At 34.5% G+C, this 26,432-nt stretch overlaps 1 protein-coding gene across 1 annotated transcript in view; it reads right to left on the bottom strand.

Moving 5' to 3' along the window:
• Positions 1 to 306: 306 nt before the first annotated feature.
• Positions 307 to 26,432, bottom strand: part of LOC134294553 (phosphatidylinositol transfer protein beta isoform) — a 40,087-nt gene continuing 13,961 nt past the window's right edge. Inside the window, exons 7-11 of the mRNA XM_062966088.1 lie at positions 13,790 to 13,873; positions 13,621 to 13,698; positions 11,099 to 11,209; positions 8,805 to 8,927; positions 307 to 2,638 (exon numbers count right to left, since the gene is read on the bottom strand). Coding sequence (XP_062822158.1) covers positions 2,588 to 2,638; positions 8,805 to 8,927; positions 11,099 to 11,209; positions 13,621 to 13,698; positions 13,790 to 13,873 — 447 coding nt within the window. The 3' untranslated portion in view covers positions 307 to 2,587. The remainder of the gene's footprint in view (positions 2,639 to 8,804; positions 8,928 to 11,098; positions 11,210 to 13,620; positions 13,699 to 13,789; positions 13,874 to 26,432) is intronic.

The following is a 26,432-nucleotide window of genomic DNA, read 5'->3' on the forward strand; positions in this document are numbered from 1 at the left end:
CCGTGGTCCGTCCTCCCCCAAACTTCACCAGGATGTAAAGTGGGTTATTAGGATTCTGTGTACCGAGTTTGGTTCCGATCTGTCATTGGTGGGGGTCACAGTGGCCTCTGGAAGCGAGTGAAGGTACTGCAAATCCCATCATCCGTGGTCCGTTATCCCCCAAACTTCACCAGGTCGTAATGTGGGTCATGGGGAGTCTGTGTGCCAAATTTCATCCCGGTCCGTCATTCGTGGGGGTCACAGTGGCCTCTGGAAGTGAGTGAAGGTACTACAAGTCCCATCATCCCAACAGGAAACAGACCACGCTTGAATATATACAAGTTTATTCAGAGGACAATATAATTTCAGAATAATTTTCCATGTAAATCCGTCCCTTTTTCCCCGAAAATTCGACATCTTCGTCATTAATATTAATTAACAATAATCGCAAACATGGCTAACGACTCGTGTGTTTTCCCAATTAATTACGAATTTTTAGAATAATAATTTAAGTAATATTTTCCCATTCAAATTCCCGTTGAATTTAATTCTGTACTAAATTTCCAGATTGAATTCCAAAATCTATTCAATTCCAAATATAAATCCCCATTTAATTTAATTCTGTAATAAATTCCAAATTTTAATTCTGCCATAAATTCCAAATTTTAATTCCCATTTAATTTAATTCTGTAATAAATTCCAAATTTTAATTCCGCCATAAATTCCAAATTTGAATTCCCATTTAATTTAATTCTGTAATAAATTCCAAATTTTAATTCTGCCATAAATTCCAAATTTGAATTCCCATTTAATTTAATTCTGTAATAAATTCCAAATTTTAATTCTGCAATAAATTCCAAATTTTAATTCCCATTTAATTTAATTCTGTAATAAATTCCACATTTAAATTCACATTTAATTTAATTCTGTAATAAATTCCAAAATTAAATTCCCGTTCAATTTAATTCTGTAATAAATTCCACATTTAAGTTCCTATTTAATTTAATTTAAATAAATTACAAATATAAATTCCCATTTAATTTAATTCTGTAAAAAATTCCAAATTTTAATTTCTATTTAATTCTGCAATAAATTCCAAATTTAAATTCCCATTTACTTCTGTAATAAATTCCAAAATTCCCATTTAATTTAATTCTGTAATAAATTCCAAATTTAAATTCCCGTTTAATTTAATTCTGTAATAAATTCCAAATCTAAATTCCAAGGTAGAACTGTAAACACCAATAAATTATCACTCCAAATTTAATTTATTTTCCAATTTAATTCCAAATTTTAATTCCAATTTAATTCACAAATTGGAATTAAATTTGGGAATTAAATTGGTGAATAAATTGGAATTAAATTTGTTAATAAATTGGAATTAAATTTGGGAATTAAATTGGTGAATATATTGGAATTAAATTTGGGAATTAAATTGGTGAATAAATTAGAATTAAATTTGGGAATTAAATTAGAATTAAATCTGGGAATTAAATTAGAATTAAATCTGGGAAAATATTACATAAATCAACTAACGAAGAGAGAAACAAATTAAATTGGTGAATAAATTGGAATTAAATTTGGGAATTAAATTTGTTAATAAAATGGAATTAAATTGGTGAATAAATTAGAATTAAATCTGGGAATTAAATTGGGAAAAATATTAAATAAATCAACTAACGAAGAAACAAATTAAATTGGTGAATAAATTGGAATTAAATTTGGGAATTAAATTTGTTAATAAAATGGAATTAAATTGGTGAATAAATTAGAATTAAATTTGGGAATTAAATTAGAATTAAATCTGGGAATTAAATTGGGAAAAATATTACATAAATCAACTAACAAAGAGAGAAACAAATTAAATTGGTGAATAAATTGGAATTAAATTTGGGAATTAAATTAGAATTAAATCTGGGAATTAAATTGGGAAAAATATTACATAAATCAACTAATGAAGAGAGAAACAAATTAAATTGGTGAATAAATTGGAATTAAATTTGGGAATTAAATTAGAATTAAATCTGGGAATTAAATTGGGAAAAATATTACGTAAATCAACTAACGAAGAGAGAAACAAATTAAATTGGTGAATAAATTGGAATTAAATTTGGGAATTAAATTTGTTAATAAAATGGAATTAAATTGGTGAATAAATTAGAATTAAATTTGGGAATTAAATTAGAATTAAATCTGGGAATTAAATTGGGAAAAATATTACATAAATCAACTAACGAAGAGAGAAACAAATTAAATTGGTGAATAAATTGGAATTAAATTTGGGAATTAAATTAGAATTAAATCTGGGAATTAAATTGGGAAAAATATTACATAAATCAACTAACGAAGAGAGAAACAAATTAAATTGGTGAATAAATTGGAATTAAATTTGGGAATTAAATTAGAATTAAATCTGGGAATTAAATTGGGAAAAATATTACATAAATCAACTAACGAAGAGAGAAACAAATTGGTCCATCATTATTTCTTCTTCTTTTTCAAAAGAGTCTTTTTTTTTCCTTTCTTTGTGATGGGAAAAGGGGCGGAGCTTCCCTAGCCCCGCCTTCTTTTGAAACAGGAAGTCCCTCCCTCGACAGGAAACAGGAAGTCACTCGTCGTTGGCAGCGCTCGTCCCCCGCACTTCCCCCTGATTCCGCAGCTGGGAAGAAAAAAATTAAGAGAAAATTAATTAACATCATAGGAATTAATTAATAAAATACTAATTAATAACTAAAATAATATGATAGAAATCAGAAAGAAAAATTTGGGGAGAAAAATCTGAGGAAAAAGGGAAAAATAAAAATAATATGAAATAATTTGAATTTAATTTGGGATTTCGATTAAGGATTAAATTTGGGGATTAAATGATAACAATTTGGGAATTAAATTGGAATTAAATTTGGGAATAAAATTTAGGGTTAAACTGGAATTAAATTAAGGATTAAATTTGGGATTTAATTGAGGATTAAATCTGGGAATTAAATTAGGATTAAATTTGTGAATTAGATTAGAATTAAATTTGTGAATTAGATTAGAATTAAATTTGGGAATTACATTAGAATTAAATTAGGGAAAAAATTAGAATTAAATTAGGGAATTAGATTAGGATTAATTTCAAGAATTAAATTAGAATAAAATTTGGGAATTAGATTAGAATTAAATTAGGGAAATAAATTAGGGAAATAAATTAGAATTAAATTAGGGAATTAAATTAGGATTAAATTTAGAAATTACATTAAGATTAAATTTGGGAATTTAAATTAAAAATTAAATTAAAATTAAATTTGGGAATAAAATTAGGATTAAATTTGGGAAATAAATTAGGATTATATTCAAGAATTAAATTAGAATTAAATTAGGGATTTAAATTAGAATTAAATTTGGGAATTAAATTAGGATTTCTTTCCAATTTCATTTTTGAATAAAGAGGAAAATAACTAAAAAATATAACATAAAAATATAAAAAATAACAGAAAATAAATAGAAATAAATAGTATTTTGTTTAGTATTTTATATTATTTTATTTCAACTTTTATTCATTTTATTATTGCTATTATAGTATATTTTCTTTATTATTTTGTATTATTTACATTATTTTATTTTATTTACTACATTTACTTTATTTTATTTACTACATTTATTTTATTTTATTTTATTTCATATTTTATTTTATCTAAAGTGGAAAATAAGAATAGGGTGGAAAAAATCCCACCCGATGAATGTATATATTATAATAATAAAATCGAGGGATAATTAAATATCCAATATAATGAAATCAATAACAACAACAAAGAATCGAGGGATAATTAAATATCCAATATAATGAAATCAATAATAACAACAAAGAATCGAGGGATAATTAAATATCCAATATAATGAAATCAATAATAACAACAAAGAATCGAGGGATAATTAAATATCCAATATAATGAAATCAATAATAACAACAAAGAATAAGTAATAATAAAACAAAGGGAAAAAAATAAAACGAAGGATAATTAAATATCCAATCAAATGAAAGCAATAATAACAACAAAGAATCGAGGGATAATTAAATATCCAATATAATGAAATCAATAATAACAACAAAGAATCGAGGGATAATTAAATATCCAATATAATGAAATCAATAATAACAACAAAGAATCGAGGGATAATTAAATATCCAATATAATGAAATCAATAATAACAACAAAGAATAAGTAATAATAAAACAAAGGGAAAAAAATAAAACGAAGGATAATTAAATATCCAATCAAATGAAAGCAATAATAACAACAAAGAATCGAGGGATAATTAAATATCCAATATAATGAAATCAATAATAACAACAAAGAATCGAGGGATAATTAAATATCCAATATAATGAAATCAATAATAACAACAAAGAATCGAGGGATAATTAAATATCCAATATAATGAAATCAATAATAACAACAAAGAATAAGTAATAATAAAACAAAGGGAAAAAAATAAAACGAAGGATAATTAAATATCCAATCAAATGAAAGCAATAATAACAACAAAGAATCGAGGGATAATTAAATATCCAATATAATGAAATCAATAATAACAACAAAGAATCGAGGGATAATTAAATATCCAATATAATGAAATCAATAATAACAACAAAGAATCGAGGGATAATTAAATATCCAATATAATGAAATCAATAATAACAACAAAGAATAAGTAATAATAAAACAAAGGGAAAAAAATAAAACGAAGGATAATTAAATATCCAATCAAATGAAAGCAATAATAACAACAAATAATAACTAACAATAATAATAAAAAAATTAAAATAAATGAAATTATGATGACTATGACTGCACGTAAACCAAGACATACAGAGGGATCTTTCTGGGATTTTGCAAAGGATCTGGGAAAGGGTTTCCTCGTTAGACGTCGTTTGCCGAAGTTCCTCGAACCGGACCTTTCCGGCGGATCTAGAACACGAGGGGATGAAGGACATCATGTGATCGGGAAATAATATTATAATATAACCAGGAAAGATATTAGAATGGAAGAGAGAGATAAGACGTTGAAGAAAACACAGAAATCGAATCGGGAAAAATATTAGAATTGAATGAGTTTGGAGGACGAGACCGCAGGTGGAGAGTGTAATGAGCATGTAGATAGGAGACATCGCTTTTGTAAACTAATCAAGGAAAATGTTAGAATCTAATTATGAAAATATTACAAGGACGAGATAGATGACGCAATGAAAACGTAGAATCTAATCAGTGAAAAATATTAGAATTCAGTCCTGAAAAATTATTAGACAGAAGAGACAAGATGACCCGATAGTCTTAACGGAAAATTAGAATCGGATTAGGAAAATTATTAGAATTTAATGAGTTTAGAGGACGAGACCGCAGGTGGAGAGTGTAATGAGCAGGTAGATAGGAGACATCGCTTTAGTAAACTGCTCAACAGAATTGCTGAAGGTCACAGCGCTTGTTAGAGAAGAAGCTGCGATCAGGTCATCAGGGGAAACAACACGATTTCATGTGGGTTTCTTTCAAAGTCCTAGCCAAGGATGCCAATAATAATAATAATAATACTAAAATAATATGCCAATAATAATAATAATAATAATAATAATAATAATAATAATAATAATAATAATGCCAAGGGAATTCTAGTTCCATGCTTCCAAGTTTGAAGGACTGTCCCTGGATTTTTCTATTAGATTTTATGCTGCCTTTATGTGTACAAAAAAAAATCCAAGGAAATATATTGTAAAAAAAACCCCACCTAAACATACAAAAAAATCCACAGAACTATATCACAAAGATTCACATAAAAATAGGGGAAAAAAATACGAAATATCATGTAAATATACGAAAATATACACGGAAATATATTGTAAAAATTAACATAAAAATACAAAAAAATTACACGGAAATATATTGTAAAAATTAACATAAAAATACAAAAAAATTACACGGAAATATATTGTAAAAATTAACATAAAAATACAAAAAAATTACACAGAAATATATTGTAAAATCCACATAAAAATATGAAAAAATCCAGAGAAATATACAAGAAATTACATGGAAATGTACTGTAAAAATTCACATCAAAATAGAAAAAATCATGTAAATATAAGAAAATATATACGGAAATATATTGTAAAAATTAACATAAAATAGAAAAAAAATCCCATAAAAATACAAAAAAATAACACAGAAATATATTGTAAAAACCCACATAAAAATACAAAAAATCCACACAAATATATCACAAATATTCACATAAAAATAGAAACAAATCCCATAAAAATACAAAAATATTACACAGAAATATATTGTAAAAATCCACATAAAATACAAAAAAAATCCATGGAAATTTATTGTAAAAATTCACATAAAAATAGAAAAAAAATCCCATAAAAATAGAAAAGAAATTACATGGAAATATATTGTAAAAATCCGCATAAAAATACGAAGAAAAAAATCCACGTAAATATATTGCAAAAACTCACATGAAAAAACAAAAAAAAATCCCAGAAAAATATAACAGAAATTACATGGAAATATACTGGAAAATGCACATCAATATAGAAAAAAACATGTAAATATACGAAAATATACACGGAAATATATTGTAAAAATTAATATAAAAATACAAAAAATCACATAAAGTACATGGAAATATATTGTAAAAATTCATATGAAAATAGAAAAAAATCATATAAAAATATGAAAAATACATAGAAACATATTGTAAAAATTCACATTAAAACCCCGTAAAAATACAAAAAAAATTACACAGAAATATAGTATTAAAATTCACAGAAAAATAGAAAAAATTCACAGAAAATACAAAAAAAATACAGACATATATTGTAAAAATTCACAGAAAAATAGAAAAAAAAACCATATAAATACAAAAAACCCTACAGAAATATATTGTAAAAATTTCCGAAATATACCAAAAATCACCTTAAAATAAGATGTGGCAGCCTTTGAGGAAAACATAGAAATCTAATCAGGAAAAATATTAGAATTTAATGAGTTTGGAGGACGAGATCGCAGGTGGAGAGGGTAATGAGAGGATAGATAGGAGACATCGCTTTCGTAAACTAATCAAGGAAAATGTTAGAATCTAATTATGAAAATATTAGAAAGACGAGATAGATGACGCAATGAAAACGTAGAATCTAATCGGTGAAAAATATTAGAATTCAGTCCTGAAAAATTATTAGACAGAAGAGACAAGATGACCCGATAGTCTTAACGGAAAATTAGAATCGGATTAGGAAAAATATTAGAATTTAATTAGGAGATTTATTAGAATGGAAGAGGAAACGAGACAAGAAAGAAGAGAAAGAAAGCCCGATGGTCTCAAAGGAAAACGTAGGATTTAGTTGCGGCAAATATTAGAATCTAATGAGGAAAAAAATATTAATAAGAGGAGACAGATGACCAGACAGCCTTTGAGGGAAATAAAGAATTAAGAAAAATAGTGAATTTAATTGAGGAAAAAGATTAGAATTTAATGAAAGAAAAAACAGAATTTAATGAAAGAAAAAAAAATTATATTAGAGGAAAAAATAGAATTTAATTAAGGAAAAAAACAGAATTTAATTAAAAAATAAAGTTATATTAGAGAAAAAAGAATTTAATTAAGGAAAAAACAGAATTTAATTAAAGAAAAAATTAAATTAGAGAAAAAAATAGAATTTAATTAAGGAAAAAACAAAAGTTAATTAAAATAAAATTATATTAGAGAAAAAAGAATTTAATTAAGGATAAAACAGAATTTAATTAAAGAAAAAATTAAATTAGAGAAAAAAATAGAATTTAATTAAGGAAAAAACAAGTTAATTTAAAAAATAAAATTAGAGAAAATATAGAATGATATTAAGGAAAAATAAAATGAGTTTAAGGAAAGGTAGAATTATATTAAGGAAAAAATAGAATTTAATTAAGGAAAAAACAAAATTATATTAAGGAAAAAAAATAAATATATATTAAGGAAAAAAATAAATATATATTAAGGAAAAATTAAATTAAATTATGGAAAAAGTAGAATTATATTAAGGAAAAAATAGAATTTATGGAAAAAACAAAATTATATTAAATAAAGATAAAATTATATTAAGGAAAAAATTAAATTAAATTACGGAAAAAGAATTATATTAAGGAAAAAAATAGAATTTAATTAAGGAAAAAACAAAATTATATTAAGTAAAAAAATAAAATAAAATTATGGGAAAAGTAGAATTATATTAAGGAAAAATCAAATTTAATTAAGGAAAAAACAAAATTATATTAAGTAAAAATAAAATTATATTAAGGAAAAAATTAAATTAAATTACGGAAAAAGTAGAATTATATTAAGGAAAAATCAAATTTAATTAAGGAAAAAACAAAATTATATTAAGTAAAAATAAAATTATATCAAATTTTATTTTTACTTAATATAATTTTGTTTTTTCCTTAATTAAATTTGATTTTTCCTTAATATAATTCTACTTTTCCCATAATTTTTTTTTTTACTTAATATAATTAAGTAAAAATTAAATAATATAAGAAAAAATTAAATTAAATTAAATTACGGAAAAAGGAGAATTATATTAAGGGAAAAAAATAGAATTTAATTCAGGAAAAACTAGAATTTTATAAAGGGGGAAATAGAATTTAATGGAGAAATAAATGCAATTAAATGCAGGGTTGAACCAAGAAAAATTATATATTTTTTTTGCTATGTATGTAAGAAATTAAAATATTAATTTTAATGTAATATATTCAAATAAATAATGTGTGTGTATATATATATATATATATATATATATATATAAAATTATTCACCGCCTCGAGCTCTCTTTGTGTCTCGTCCTCCATCCTCCGAATGTCTTCCATTGTCAAATCAATCCACCTGTCAATCCAGCAGAAGAGCTGTCGGTGGAAATTGGTGAATATCCGCTTCTCTTGCTATTTAAAAAAATATATATATGAAAAAATGATATATTATTATCTAATAAAACTTGACATCTCTGCCACTTTGATTATGTGTATACATTATATATTATATAGTATATTAATATAAAAATTAAACATAATAAAACAATATTATACTATTAATATATTATTATTATTATTATTATTATTATTATTATATTGGAAACATTTTTATAATCTAATAAAACTTGACATCTCTGCCACTTTGATTATGTGTATACATTATATATTATATAGTATATTAATATAAAAATTAAACATAATAAAACAATATTATACTATTAATATATTATTATTATTATATTTGAAACATTTTTATAATCTAATAAAACCTGACATCTCTGCCACTTTGATTATGTGTATACATTATATATTATATAGTATATTAATATAAAAATTAAACATAATAAAACAATATTATACTATTAATATATTATTATTATTATTATTATTATATTTGAAACATTTTTATAATCTAATAAAACTTGACATCTCTGCCACTTTGATTATGTGTATACATTATATATTATATAGTATATTAATATAAAAATTAAACATAATAAAACAATATTATACTAATATATTATTATTATTATTATATTTGAAACATTTTTATAATCTAATAAAACCTGACATCTCTGCCACTTTGATTATGTGTATACATTATATATTATATAGTATATTAATATAAAAATTAAACATAATAAAACAATATTATACTATTAATATATTATTATTATTATATTTGAAACATTTTTATAATCTAATAAAACCTGACATCTCTGCCACTTTATGTGTACAGATTGCATTAATATATTGTATAATATTATATATATAATATTAATATATTGTATATAATATTATATATAATATATATAGTATATTAATATTATAAAAATCACACAATAAAACAATATTATATTATTAATATATTATTATTACTGGAGTGTATATTATTATGAATTACAATATGTTAATAAAATAAAAATTAAACACAATATACTAATATTATATTATTAATATTATAAAAATTAAACATATAATTTTATATTATTAATATAATATTTATTACTGGAATGTATATTATTATACAATACAATATGTTAATATAAAAAGACATAATATAATAATATAGTATTCGTATACAGATTGCATTAATATATTGTATAATATTATATATATAATATATTGTATATATTATATATATATAATATTAATATATTGTATATAATATTATATATAATATATAGTATATTAATATTATAAAAATCACACAATAAAACAATATTATATTATTAATATATTATTATTACTGGAGTGTATATTATTATGAATTACAATATGTTAATAAAATAAAAATTAAACACAATATACTAATATTATATTATTAATATTATAAAAATTAAACATAATTTTATATTATTAATATAATATTTATTACTGGAATGTATATTATTATACAATACAATATGTTAATATAAAAATTAAACATAATATAATAATATTATAGTATTCGTATATTATTATCACTGGAATGTATATTATTATACAATACAATATGTTTTTTCTATATAAATAATGTTATGATATAATGTTTTATTATATTATAATTTAATATGATATAACATCATATAATAATCACAATATAATGTTGTTTTACTATATTATATTTAATTTAATATGATATAATATCATATAATGTAATATTATAAAATAATATAATAATTTAATGTAATAACAGGGTTATAATGAAATAATATAATATAATGTAATAATACAATATTAAAATATAATATAATGCACTAATATATAAAATGCATCATTATTATAATTCAATATATATAATGTAATAATGTAATATAATAAAATGTTTTAATAATAATATACTATATAATGTAATATCACAATATTATAATATATAATGCAATAATATTAATTAAGTAATAATGTTATAAAATAATAATGTAATATCACAATATTATAATATATAATGCAAGAATATAATTATGTAATAACGTAATAACATAATAAAATGTTATAATAATATAAAATTATAATAATAATATAATAATAATAAAATAATATAATTATATAAATAATAATAATAATAATAATAATAATTTAAAATATAATAATATAATAACCTTCTGGATGAAATTTTCTATCTTGTTCTGCAATCCCCACCATCTGAATTTAATGGTCACCAACTTGTATGCGCACATTTTGGGACACTCCTCATTGGCCGCCAGCTCTTTCTAAGGTAAATAAAAAAAATATTAAAAATAACATTATCAATAAGGATTTTTTCTGGTATTTAACATTATATAATATCTAATATTTATTATAAAATATTACATAATATTTATTATAAAATGTTATCCACTTATTTTGGTAATTATTATTATTATATTTATTATAATATATATATATTATTTATTATAAATTATTATACACATTCTCTTGGAAATTATTATTAAATAATATTTCTTATAAAATATTATACAAGTTCTTTTGGAATTATTGTTATTATTATTATTATTATATTTCTTATAAAATATTATATATTATTTATTACAACTTATTATCCAAGTTCTTTTGGAAATTATTTTTATTGTATTTATTATAAAATATTATATAATATTTTTATAAAATATTATCCAAGTTCTTTTGTAAATTATTATTATTGTATTTATTATAAAATATTATATAATATTTTTATAAAATATTATCCAAGTTCTTTTGTAAATTATTATTATTGTATTTATTATAAAATATTATATATTATTTATTATAAAATATTATCCAAGTTCTTTTGTAAATTATTATTATTGTATTTATTATAAAATATTATATATTATTTATTATAAAATATTATCCAAGTTCTTTTGGAAATTATCATTATTATATTTATTGTAAAATTATATATTATTTATTATAAAATATTATCCAAGTTCTTTTGTAAATTATTATTATTGTATTTATTATAAAATATTATATATTATTTATTATAAAATATTATCCAAGTTCTTTTGGAATTATTATTATTATTATTATTATTATATTTCTTATAAAATATTATATATTATTTATTATAACTTATTATCCAAGTTCTTTTGTAAATTATTTTTATTGTATTTATTATAAAATATTATATAATATTTTTATAAAATATTATCCAAGTTCTTTTGGAAATTATTTTATTGTATTTATTATAAAATATTATATAATATTTTTATAAAATATTATCCAAGTTCTTTTGTAAATTATTATTATTGTATTTATTATAAAATATTATATATTATTTATTATAAAATATTATCCAAGTTCTATTGGAAATTATCATTATTATATTTATTGTAAAATTATATATTAAAATTAATATTGTATTTATTATAAAATATTATATATTATTTATTATAAAATATTATCCAAGTTCTATTGGAAATTATCATTATTATATTTATTGTAAAATTATATATTATTTATTATAAAATATTATCCAAGTTCTTTTGGAAGTTATTATTATATTTAATGTAAAATTATATATTATTTATTATAAAATATTATCCAAGTTCTATTGGAAATTATCATTATTATATTTATTGTAAAATTATATATTAAAATTAATATTGTATTTATTATAAAATATTATATATTATTTATTATAAAATATTATCCAAGTTCTATTGGAAATTATCATTATTATATTTATTGTAAAATTATACATTATTTATTATAAAATATTATCCAAGTTCTTTTGGAAATTAAAATTAATATTGCATTTATTATAAAATATTATCCAAGGTCTTTTGGAATTTATTATTATTGTATTTCTTATAAAATATAATAATAATAATAATAATAATAATAATAATAATAATTCCAAAAGAATAAAAAGATAAAAGAGATGGGATTTCTTTCCCATCATTCTTATTATAATAAATATAATATTATAATAATAAAAGATATAAATAATATAACAAATATAATAAATATAATAATAATAGTAATAATTATAATTATAATATATAATTATATGATATAATTAACATATTAATAATAGTAATAGTAGTAATAATAATAATAATAATAATTCCAAAAGAATAAAAAGATAAAAGAGATGGGATTTCTTTCCCATTATTCTTATTATAATAAATATAATATTATAATAATAAAAGATATAAATAATATAACAAATATAATAAATATAATACAATTAATAATAATAGTAATAGTAATAATAATAATTATAATATATAATTATATGATATAAAATATAATAAAAATAATACAATTAATAATAATAATAATAGTAATAATTATAATTATAATATATAATTATGATATAATTAACATATTAATAATAGTAATAGTAGTAGTAATAATAATAATAATAGTAATAATTATAATTATAATATATAATTATATGATATAATTAACATATTAATAATAGTAATTGTAGTAATAATAATAATTATTATTATTATAATTATAATATATAATTATATGATATAATTAACATATTAATAATAGTAATAGTAGTAGTATTAATAATAATAGTAATAATTATTATAATATATTATATGATATAATTAACATATTAATAATAGTAATAATAATAATAATAATAATAATAATAATAATAATAATAATAATAATATACTACCTTCCAGTCAGGTCCCAGGGGTCCCCTCTGTGTCTTGACCGATTGGAATAAAGCCGGGTCTTCCTCTGCTTTGTAGTCCTTTATATATAAAATTATATATAAAATTATGTATATATATATATATGCCCCGCCCCATGACCCCGGCATGCCCTCTGACCCCACGACTGACCCCAGGCTCGACTTGACCCCGGTCAGCGATGTCGATGTGGATGACCTCAACCCCTTTCCAGGCGTTCGGGTCCAGGTCATGGACCTGCGTAGAAAAAATAAATTAAAAGGGATTAATTAACAGAAAAAAATAATTAATTGATTAATCAAAATGTTAATTTATTAATATATTATAATAAATCAGGAAACAAACATTAAAAATACGGGTTAAGCACCGAAAAGAGTAAATACTAAAATACACAAAAATAGAAATTATAAGTAAATGTTAAATATTAAAAATAAATAAAAATACGCATAAAAGTCTAAACTTGATCAGGTGATGATTGCTCCATGACAACAGGGTGGATGATAATTCAACTGGGCCCAACCTGACTCAACAGAACCCAACCAGACTCAACTGAACCCAACACAACTCAACTGGACCCAACCAGACTCAACAGAACCCAACACAACTCAACTGGACCCAACCAGACTCAACAGAACCCAACACAACTCAACTGGACCCAACCAGACTCAACAGAACCCAACACAACTCAACTGGACCCAACCAGACTCAACAAAACCCAACACAACTCAACTGGACCCAACCAGACTCAACAGAACCCAACACAACTCAACTGGACCCAACCAGACTCAACTGAACCCAACACAACTCAACTGGACCCAACCCGACTCAACAAAACCCAACACAACTCAACTGGACCCAACCAGACTCAACTGAACCCAACACAACTCAACTGGACCCAACCAGACTCAACTGAACCCAACACAACTCAACTGGACCCAACCCGACTCAACAAAACCCAACACAACTCAACTGGACCCAACCAGACTCAACTGAACCCAACACAACTCAACTGGACCCAACCAGACTCAACTGAACCCAACACAACTCAACTGGACCCAACCAGACTCAACTGAACCCAACACAACTCAACTGGACCCAACCAGACTCAACTGAACCCAACACAACTCAACTGGACCCAACCCGACTCAACAGAACCCAACACAACTCAACTGGACCCAACCAGACTCAACAAAACCCAACACAACTCAACTGGACCCAACCAGACTCAACAGAACCCAACACAACTCAACTGGACCCAACCAGACTCAACTGAACCCAACACAACTCAACTGGACCCAACCAGACTCAACTGAACCCAACACAACTCAACTGGACCCAACCCGACTCAACACAACTCAACTCGACCCAACCAGACTCAACTGAACCCAACTCAAACCTTGGACAACCCAACTCAACCCAACCCAATTCAACCCAATGAGACCCATCCCAAATCAACAGGACCCAACCCTACTCAACGGGACCCAACCCAATTCAACTGGACCCATCACAACTCAACTGGACCCAACTCAAACCTTGGACAACCCAACTGGACCCAACACAACCCAACAGAACCCAACACAACTCAACTGGACCCAATCCAAATCAACTGAACCCAACTCAAACCTTGGACAACCCAACTGGACCCAACCCAACCCAAATGCAACTCACACAACCCAACTGGACCTAATTCAAACCGTGGACATCCCAACTGGACCCAACACAACTCAACTGGACTCAACCCAACACAAATGAACCCAACCCAACCCAAATGCACCTCACACAACTGGACCCAACCCAACTCAACTGAACCCAACTCAAACCTTGGACAACCCAACAGAATCCAACACAACTCAACTGGACTCAACCCAACTCAACTGAACCCAACTGAACCCAACCCAACCCAAATGCACCTCACACAACCCAACTGGACCCAACCCAACCCAACAGAACCCAACACAACTCAACTGGACTCAACCCAACGCAACTGAACCCAACTCAAACCTTGGACAACCCAACTGGACCCAACCCAACACAACACAACTCAACTGGACACAACTCAATTCAAATGATCCCAACCCAACCCAAATGCACCTCACACAACCCAACTGGACCTAGCTCAAACCTTGGACATCCCAACTGAACCCAACCCAACCCAACAGAACCCAACACAACTCAACTGGAAGCAACTCAACTCAAATGAACCCAACTGAACCCAACCCAACCCAAATGCACCTCACACAACCCAACTGGACCTAATTCAAACCTTGGACAACCCAACTGGACCCAACCCAACCCAAATGCAACTCACACAACCCAACTGGACCTAATTCAAACCTTGGACAACCCAACTGGACCCAACCCAACCCAAATGCAACTCACACAACCCAACTGGACCTAATTCAAACCTTGGACAACCCAACTGGACCCAACCCAACCCAAATGCAACTCACACAACCCAACTGGACCTAATTCAAACCGTGGACATCCCAACTGGACCCAACACAACTCAACTGGACTCAACCCAACACAAATGAACCCAACCCAACCCAAATGCACCTCACACAACTGGACCCAACCCAACTCAACTGAACCCAACTCAAACCTTGGACAACCCAACAGAATCCAACACAACTCAACTGGACTCCACCCAACTCAACTGAACCCAACTGAACCCAACCCAACCCAAATGCACCTCACACAACCCAACTGGACCCAACCCAACCCAACACAACTCAACTGGACTCAACCCAACGCAACTGAACCCAACTCAAACCTTGGACAACCCAACTGGACCCAACCCAACACAACACAACTCAACTGGACACAACTCAATTCAAATGATCCCAACCCAACCCAAATGCACCTCACACAACCCAACTGGACCTAGCTCAAACCTTGGACATCCCAACTGAACCCAACCCAACCCAACAGAACCCAACACAACTCAACTGGAAGCAACTCAACTCAAATGAACCCAACTGGACCCAACCCAACCCAAATGCACCTCACACAACCCAACTGGACCTAATTCAAACCTTGGACAACCCAACTGGACCCAACCCAACCCAAATGCAACTCACACAACCCAACTGGACCTAATTCAAACCTTGGACAACCCAACTGGACCCAACCCAACCCAAATGCAACTCACACAACCCAACTGGACCTAATTCAAACCTTGGACAACCCAACTGGACCCAACCCAACCCAAATGCAACTCACACAACCCAACTGGACCTAATTCAAACCGTGGACATCCCAACTGGACCCAACACAACTCAACTGGACTCAACCCAACACAAATGAACCCAACCCAACCCAAATGCACCTCACACAACTGGACCCAACCCAACTCAACTGAACCCAACTCAAACCTTGGACAACCCAACAGAATCCAACACAACTCAACTGGACTCCACCCAACTCAACTGAACCCAACTGAACCCAACCCAACCCAAATGCACCTCACACAACCCAACTGGACCCAACCCAACCCAACCCAACAGAACCCAACACAACTCAACTGGACTCAACCCAACTCAAACCTTGGGCAACCCAACTGGACCCAACCCAACCCAACAGAACCCAACACAACTCAACTGGACTCAACCCAACTCAACTGAACCCAACACAACTCAACTGGCCTCAACCCAACTCAACTGAACCCAACTCAAACCTTGGACAACCCAACTGGACCCAACCCAACCCAACAGAACCCAACACAACTCAACTGGACTCAACCCAACTCAAACCTTGGACAACCCAACTGGACCCAACACAACCCAACAGAACCCAACACAACTCAACTGGACTCAACCCAACACAAATGAACCCAACCCAACCCAAATGCACCTCACACAACTGGACCCAACCCAACTCAACTGAACCCAACTCAAACCTTGGACAACCCAACAGAATCCAACACAACTCAACTGGACTCAACCCAACTCAACTGAACCCAACTGAACCCAACCCAACCCAAATGCACCTCACACAACCCAACTGGACCCAACCCAACCCAACAGAACCCAACACAACTCAACTGGACTCAACCCAACGCAACTGAACCCAACTCAAACCTTGGACAACCCAACTGGACCCAACCCAACACAACACAACTCAACTGGACACAACTCAATTCAAATGATCCCAACCCAACCCAAATGCACCTCACACAACCCAACTGGACCTAGCTCAAACCTTGGACATCCCAACTGAACCCAACCCAACCCAACAGAACCCAACACAACTCAACTGGAAGCAACTCAACTCAAATGAACCCAACTGAACCCAACCCAACCCAAATGCACCTCACACAACCCAACTGGACCTAATTCAAACCTTGGACAACCCAACTGGACCCAACCCAACCCAAATGCAACTCACACAACCCAACTGGACCTAATTCAAACCTTGGACAACCCAACTGGACCCAACCCAACCCAAATGCAACTCACACAACCCAACTGGACCTAATTCAAACCTTGGACAACCCAACTGGACCCAACCCAACCCAAATGCAACTCACACAACCCAACTGGACCTAATTCAAACCGTGGACATCCCAACTGGACCCAACACAACTCAACTGGACTCAACCCAACACAAATGAACCCAACCCAACCCAAATGCACCTCACACAACTGGACCCAACCCAACTCAACTGAACCCAACTCAAACCTTGGACAACCCAACAGAATCCAACACAACTCAACTGGACTCCACCCAACTCAACTGAACCCAACTGAACCCAACCCAACCCAAATGCACCTCACACAACCCAACTGGACCCAACCCAACCCAACACAACTCAACTGGACTCAACCCAACGCAACTGAACCCAACTCAAACCTTGGACAACCCAACTGGACCCAACCCAACACAACACAACTCAACTGGACACAACTCAATTCAAATGATCCCAACCCAACCCAAATGCACCTCACACAACCCAACTGGACCTAGCTCAAACCTTGGACATCCCAACTGAACCCAACCCAACCCAACAGAACCCAACACAACTCAACTGGAAGCAACTCAACTCAAATGAACCCAACTGAACCCAACCCAACCCAAATGCACCTCACACAACCCAACTGGACCTAATTCAAACCTTGGACAACCCAACTGGACCCAACCCAACCCAAATGCAACTCACACAACCCAACTGGACCTAATTCAAACCTTGGACAACCCAACTGGACCCAACCCAACCCAAATGCAACTCACACAACCCAACTGGACCTAATTCAAACCTTGGACAACCCAACAGAACCCAACACAACTCAACTGGACTCAACCCAACCCAACTGAACCCAACTGAACCCAACCCAACCAAAATGCACCTCACACAACCCAACTGGACCCAAGCCAACCCAACAGAACCCAACACAACTCAACTGGACTCAACCCAACCCAACTGAACCCAACTGAACCCAACCCAACCCAAATGCACCTCACACAACCCAACTGGACCCAACCCAACCCAACAGAACCCAACACAACTCAACTGGACTCAACCCAACCCAACTGAACCCAACTGAACCCAACCCAACCCAAATGCACCTCACACAACCCAACTGGACCCAACCCAACCCAACAGAACCCAACACAACTCAACTGGACTGAACCCAACCCAACTGAACCCAACTGAACCCAACCCAACCCAAATGCACCTCACACAACCCAACTGGACCCAACCCAACCCAACAGAACCCAACACAACTCAACTGGACTCAACCCAACTCAACTGAACCCAACTGGACCCAACCCAACCCAACAGAACCCAACACAACTCAACTGGACTCAACCCAACTCAATTGAACCCAACTGGACCCAACCCAACCCAACCCAACAGAACCCAACACAACTCAACTGGACTCAACCCAACTCAAACCTTGGGCAACCCAACTGGACCCAACCCAACCCAACAGAACCCAACACAACTCAACTGGACTCAACCCAACTCAACTGAACCCAACACAACTCAACTGGCCTCAACCCAACTCAACTGAACCCAACTCAAACCTTGGACAACCCAACTGGACCCAAGCCAACCCAACAGAACCCAACACAACTCAACTGGACTCAACCCAACCCAACTGAACCCAACTGAACCCAACCCAACCCAAATGCACCTCACACAACCCAACTGGACCCAACCCAACCCAACAGAACCCAACACAACTCAACTGGACTGAACCCAACCCAACTGAAGCCAACTGAACCCAACCCAACCCAAATGCACCTCACACAACCCAACTGGACCCAACCCAACCCAACAGAACCCAACACAACTCAACTGGACTCAACCCAACTCAACTGAACCCAACTGGACCCAACCCAACCCAACAGAACCCAACACAACTCAACTGGACTCAACCCAACTCAATTGAACCCAACTGGACCCAACCCAACCCAACCCAACAGAACCCAACACAACTCAACTGGACTCAACCCAACTCAAACCTTGGGCAACCCAACTGGACCCAACCCAACCCAACAGAACCCAACACAACTCAACTGGACTCAACCCAACTCAACTGAACCCAACACAACTCAACTGGCCTCAACCCAACTCAACTGAACCCAACTCAAACCTTGGACAACCCAACTGGACCCAACCCAACCCAACAGAACCCAACACAACTCAACTGGACTCAACCCAACTCAAACCTTGGACAACCCAACTGGACCCAACACAACCCAACAGAACCCAACACAACTCAACTGGACTCAACCCAACACAAATGAACCCAACCCAACCCAAATGCACCTCACACAACTGGACCCAACCCAACTCAACTGAACCCAACTCAAACCTTGGACAACCCAACAGAATCCAACACAACTCAACTGGACTCAACCCAACTCAACTGAACCCAACTGAACCCAACCCAACCCAAATGCACCTCACACAACCCAACTGGACCCAACCCAACCCAACAGAACCCAACACAACTCAACTGGACTCAACCCAACGCAACTGAACCCAACTCAAACCTTGGACAACCCAACTGGACCCAACCCAACACAACACAACTCAACTGGACACAACTCAATTCAAATGATCCCAACCCAACCCAAATGCACCTCACACAACCCAACTGGACCTAGCTCAAACCTTGGACATCCCAACTGAACCCAACCCAACCCAACAGAACCCAACACAACTCAACTGGAAGCAACTCAACTCAAATGAACCCAACTGAACCCAACCCAACCCAAATGCACCTCACACAACCCAACTGGACCTAATTCAAACCTTGGACAACCCAACTGGACCCAACCCAACCCAAATGCAACTCACACAACCCAACTGGACCTAATTCAAACCTTGGACAACCCAACTGGACCCAACCCAACCCAAATGCAACTCACACAACCCAACTGGACCTAATTCAAACCTTGGACAACCCAACTGGACCCAACCCAACCCAAATGCAACTCACACAACCCAACTGGACCTAATTCAAACCGTGGACATCCCAACTGGACCCAACACAACTCAACTGGACTCAACCCAACACAAATGAACCCAACCCAACCCAAATGCACCTCACACAACTGGACCCAACCCAACTCAACTGAACCCAACTCAAACCTTGGACAACCCAACAGAATCCAACACAACTCAACTGGACTCCACCCAACTCAACTGAACCCAACTGAACCCAACCCAACCCAAATGCACCTCACACAACCCAACTGGACCCAACCCAACCCAACACAACTCAACTGGACTCAACCCAACGCAACTGAACCCAACTCAAACCTTGGACAACCCAACTGGACCCAACCCAACACAACACAACTCAACTGGACACAACTCAATTCAAATGATCCCAACCCAACCCAAATGCACCTCACACAACCCAACTGGACCTAGCTCAAACCTTGGACATCCCAACTGAACCCAACCCAACCCAACAGAACCCAACACAACTCAACTGGAAGCAACTCAACTCAAATGAACCCAACTGAACCCAACCCAACCCAAATGCACCTCACACAACCCAACTGGACCTAATTCAAACCTTGGACAACCCAACTGGACCCAACCCAACCCAAATGCAACTCACACAACCCAACTGGACCTAATTCAAACCTTGGACAACCCAACTGGACCCAACCCAACCCAAATGCAACTCACACAACCCAACTGGACCTAATTCAAACCTTGGACAACCCAACAGAACCCAACACAACTCAACTGGACTCAACCCAACCCAACTGAACCCAACTGAACCCAACCCAACCAAAATGCACCTCACACAACCCAACTGGACCCAACCCAACCCAACAGAACCCAACACAACTCAACTGGACTCAACCCAACCCAACTGAACCCAACTGAACCCAACCCAACCCAAATGCACCTCACACAACCCAACTGGACCCAACCCAACCCAACAGAACCCAACACAACTCAACTGGACTCAACCCAACCCAACTGAACCCAACTGAACCCAACCCAACCCAAATGCACCTCACACAACCCAACTGGACCCAACCCAACCCAACAGAACCCAACACAACTCAACTGGACTGAACCCAACCCAACTGAACCCAACTGAACCCAACCCAACCCAAATGCACCTCACACAACCCAACTGGACCCAACCCAACCCAACAGAACCCAACACAACTCAACTGGACTCAACCCAACTCAACTGAACCCAACTGGACCCAACCCAACCCAACAGAACCCAACACAACTCAACTGGACTCAACCCAACTCAATTGAACCCAACTGGACCCAACCCAACCCAACCCAACAGAACCCAACACAACTCAACTGGACTCAACCCAACTCAAACCTTGGGCAACCCAACTGGACCCAACCCAACCCAACAGAACCCAACACAACTCAACTGGACTCAACCCAACTCAACTGAACCCAACACAACTCAACTGGCCTCAACCCAACTCAACTGAACCCAACTCAAACCTTGGACAACCCAACTGGACCCAACCCAACCCAACAGAACCCAACACAACTCAACTGGACTCAACCCAACTCAAACCTTGGACAACCCAACTGGACCCAACACAACCCAACAGAACCCAACACAACTCAACTGGACTCAACCCAACTCAAACTTTAGACATCCCAACTGGACCCAACCCAACCCAACAGAACCCAACACAACTCAACTGGACTCAACCCAACTCAACTGAACCCAACTCAAACCTTGGACAACCCAACTGGACCCAACCCAACCCAACAGAACCCAACACAACTCAACTGGACTGAACCCAACCCAACTGAACCCAACTGAACCCAACCCAACCCAAATGCACCTCACACAACCCAACTGGACCCAACCCAACCCAACAGAACCCAACACAACTCAACTGGACTCAACCCAACTCAACTGAACCCAACTGGACCCAACCCAACCCAACAGAACCCAACACAACTCAACTGGACTCAACCCAACTCAAGTGAACCCAACTGGACCCAACCCAACCCAACCCAACAGAACCCAACACAACTCAACTGGACTCAACCCAACCCAACTGAACCCAACTGGACTCAACCCAACCCAACAGAACCCAACACAACTCAACTGGACTCAACCCAACTCAAACCTTGGGCTACCCAACTGGACCCAACCCAACCCAACAGAACCCAACACAACTCAACTGGACTCAACCCAACCCAACTGAACCCAACTGGACCCAACCCAACCCAACAGAACCCAACACAACTCAACTGGACTCAACCCAACTCAAACCTTGGGCAACCCAACTGGACCCAACCCAACCCAACAGAACCCAACACAACTCAACTGGACTCAACCCAACTCAAACCTTGGGCAACCCAACTGGACCCAACCCAACCCAACAGAACCCAACACAACTCAACTGGACTCAACCCAACTCAAACCTTGGGCAACCCAACTGGACCCAACCCAACCCAACAGAACCCAACACAACTCAACTGGACTCAACCCAACCCAACAGAATCCAACTGGACCCAACCCAACCCAACCCAACAGAACCCAACACAACTCAACTGGACTCAACCCAACCCAACAGAACCCAACTGGACCCAACTCAACCCAACAGAACCCAACACAACTCAACTGGACTCAACCCAACCCAACAGAATCCAACTGGACCCAACCCAACCCAACCCAACAGAACCCAACACAACTCAACTGGACTCAACCCAACCCAACAGAACCCAACTGGACCCAACTCAACCCAACAGAACCCAACACAACTCAACTGGACTCAACCCAACCCAACAGAATCCAACTGGACCCAACCCAACCCAACCCAACAGAACCCAACACAACTCAACTGGACTCAACCCAACCCAACAGAACCCAACTGGACCCAACTCAACCCAACAGAACCCAACACAACTCAACTGGACTCAACCCAACCCAACTGAACCCAACTGAACCCAACCCAACCCAACAGAACCCAACACAACTCAACTGGACTCAACCCAACTCAAACCTAGGGCAACACAACTGGACCCAACCCAACCCAACAGAACCCAACACAACTCAACTGGACTCAACCCAACTCAAGTGAACCCAACTGGACCCAACCCAACCCAACAGAACCCAACACAACTCAACTGGACTCAACCCAACCCAACTGAACCCAACTGGACCCAACCCAACCCAACAGAACCCAACACAACTCAACTGGACTCAACCCAACTCAAACCTTGGGCAACCCAACTGGACCCAACCCAACCCAACAGAACCCAACACAACTCAACTGGACTCAACCCAACCCAACTGAACCCAACTGGACCCAACCCAACCCAACAGAACCCAACACAACTCAACTGGACTCAACCCAACTCAAACCTTGGGCAACCCAACTGGACCCAACCCAACCCAACAGAACCCAACACAACTCAACTGGACTCAACCCAACCCAACTGAACCCAACTGGACCCAACCCAACCCAACAGAACCCAACACAACTCAACTGGACTCAACCCAACTCAAACCTTGGGCAACCCAACTGGACCCAACCCAACCCAACAGAACCCAACACAACTCAACTGGACTCAACCCAACCCAACTGAACCCAACTGGACCCAACCCAACCCAACAGAACCCAACACAACTCAACTGGACTCAACCCAACTCAAACCTTGGGCAACCCAACTGGACCCAACCCAACCCAACAGAACCCAACACAACTCAACTGGACTCAACCCAACCCAACTGAACCCAACTGGACCCAACCCAACCCAACAGAACCCAACACAACTCAACTGGACTCAACCCAACTCAAACCTTGGGCAACCCAACTGGACCCAACCCAACCCAACAGAACCCAACACAACTCAACTGGACTCAACCCAACCCAACTGAACCCAACTGGACCCAACCCAACCCAAATGCACCTCACACAACCCAACTGGACCCAACCCAACCCAACAGAACCCAACACAACTCAACTGGACTCAACCCAACCCAACTGAACCCAACTGAACCCAACCCAACCCAAATGCACCTCACACAACCCAACTGGACCCAACCCAACCCAACAGAACCCAACACAACTCAACTGGACTCAACCCAACTCAACTGAACCCAACTGGACCCAACCCAACCCAACAGAACCCAACACAACTCAACTGGACTCAACCCAACTCAAACCTTGGGCAACCCAACTGGACCCAACCCAACCCAACAGAACCCAACACAACTCAACTGGACTCAACCCAACCCAACTGAACCCAACTGGACCCAACCCAACCCAAATGCACCTCACACAACCCAACTGGACCCAACCCAACCCAACAGAACCCAACACAACTCAACTGGACTCAACCCAACCCAACTGAACCCAACTGAACCCAACCCAACCCAAATGCACCTCACACAACCCAACTGGACCCAACCCAACCCAACAGAACCCAACACAACTCAACTGGACTCAACCCAACTCAAACCTTGGGCAACCCAACTGGACCCAACCCAACCCAACAGAACCCAACACAACTCAACTGGACTCAACCCAACCCAACTGAACCCAACTGGACCCAACCCAACCCAACAGAACCCAACACAACTCAACTGGACTCAACCCAACTCAAACCTTGGGCAACCCAACTGGACCCAACCCAACCCAACAGAACCCAACACAACTCAACTGGACTCAACCCAACTCAACTGAACCCAACTGGACCCAACCCAACCCAACAGAACCCAACACAACTCAACTGGACTCAACCCAACTCAAACCTTGGGCAACCCAACTGGACCCAACCCAACCCAACAGAACCCAACACAACTCAACTGGACTCAACCCAACTCAACTGAACCCAACTGGACCCAACCCAACCCAACAGAACCCAACACAACTCAACTGGACTCAACCCAACTCAAACCTTGGGCAACCCAACTGGACCCAACCCAACCCAACAGAACCCAACACAACTCAACTGGACTCAACCCAACCCAACTGAACCCAACTGGACCCAACCCAACCCAACAGAACCCAACACAACTCAACTGGACTCAACCCAACTCAAACCTTGGGCAACCCAACTGGACCCAACCCAACCCAACAGAACCCAACACAACTCAACTGGACTCAACCCAACCCAACTGAACCCAACTGGACCCAACCCAACCCAAATGCACCTCACACAACCCAACTGGACCCAACCCAACCCAACAGAACCCAACACAACTCAACTGGACTCAACCCAACCCAACTGAACCCAACTGAACCCAACCCAACCCAAATGCACCTCACACAACCCAACTGGACCCAACCCAACCCAACAGAACCCAACACAACTCAACTG

This window comes from Anolis carolinensis, unplaced genomic scaffold (assembly GCF_035594765.1).
Source record: "Anolis carolinensis isolate JA03-04 unplaced genomic scaffold, rAnoCar3.1.pri scaffold_17, whole genome shotgun sequence".
NCBI lineage: Eukaryota > Metazoa > Chordata > Lepidosauria > Squamata > Dactyloidae > Anolis > Anolis carolinensis.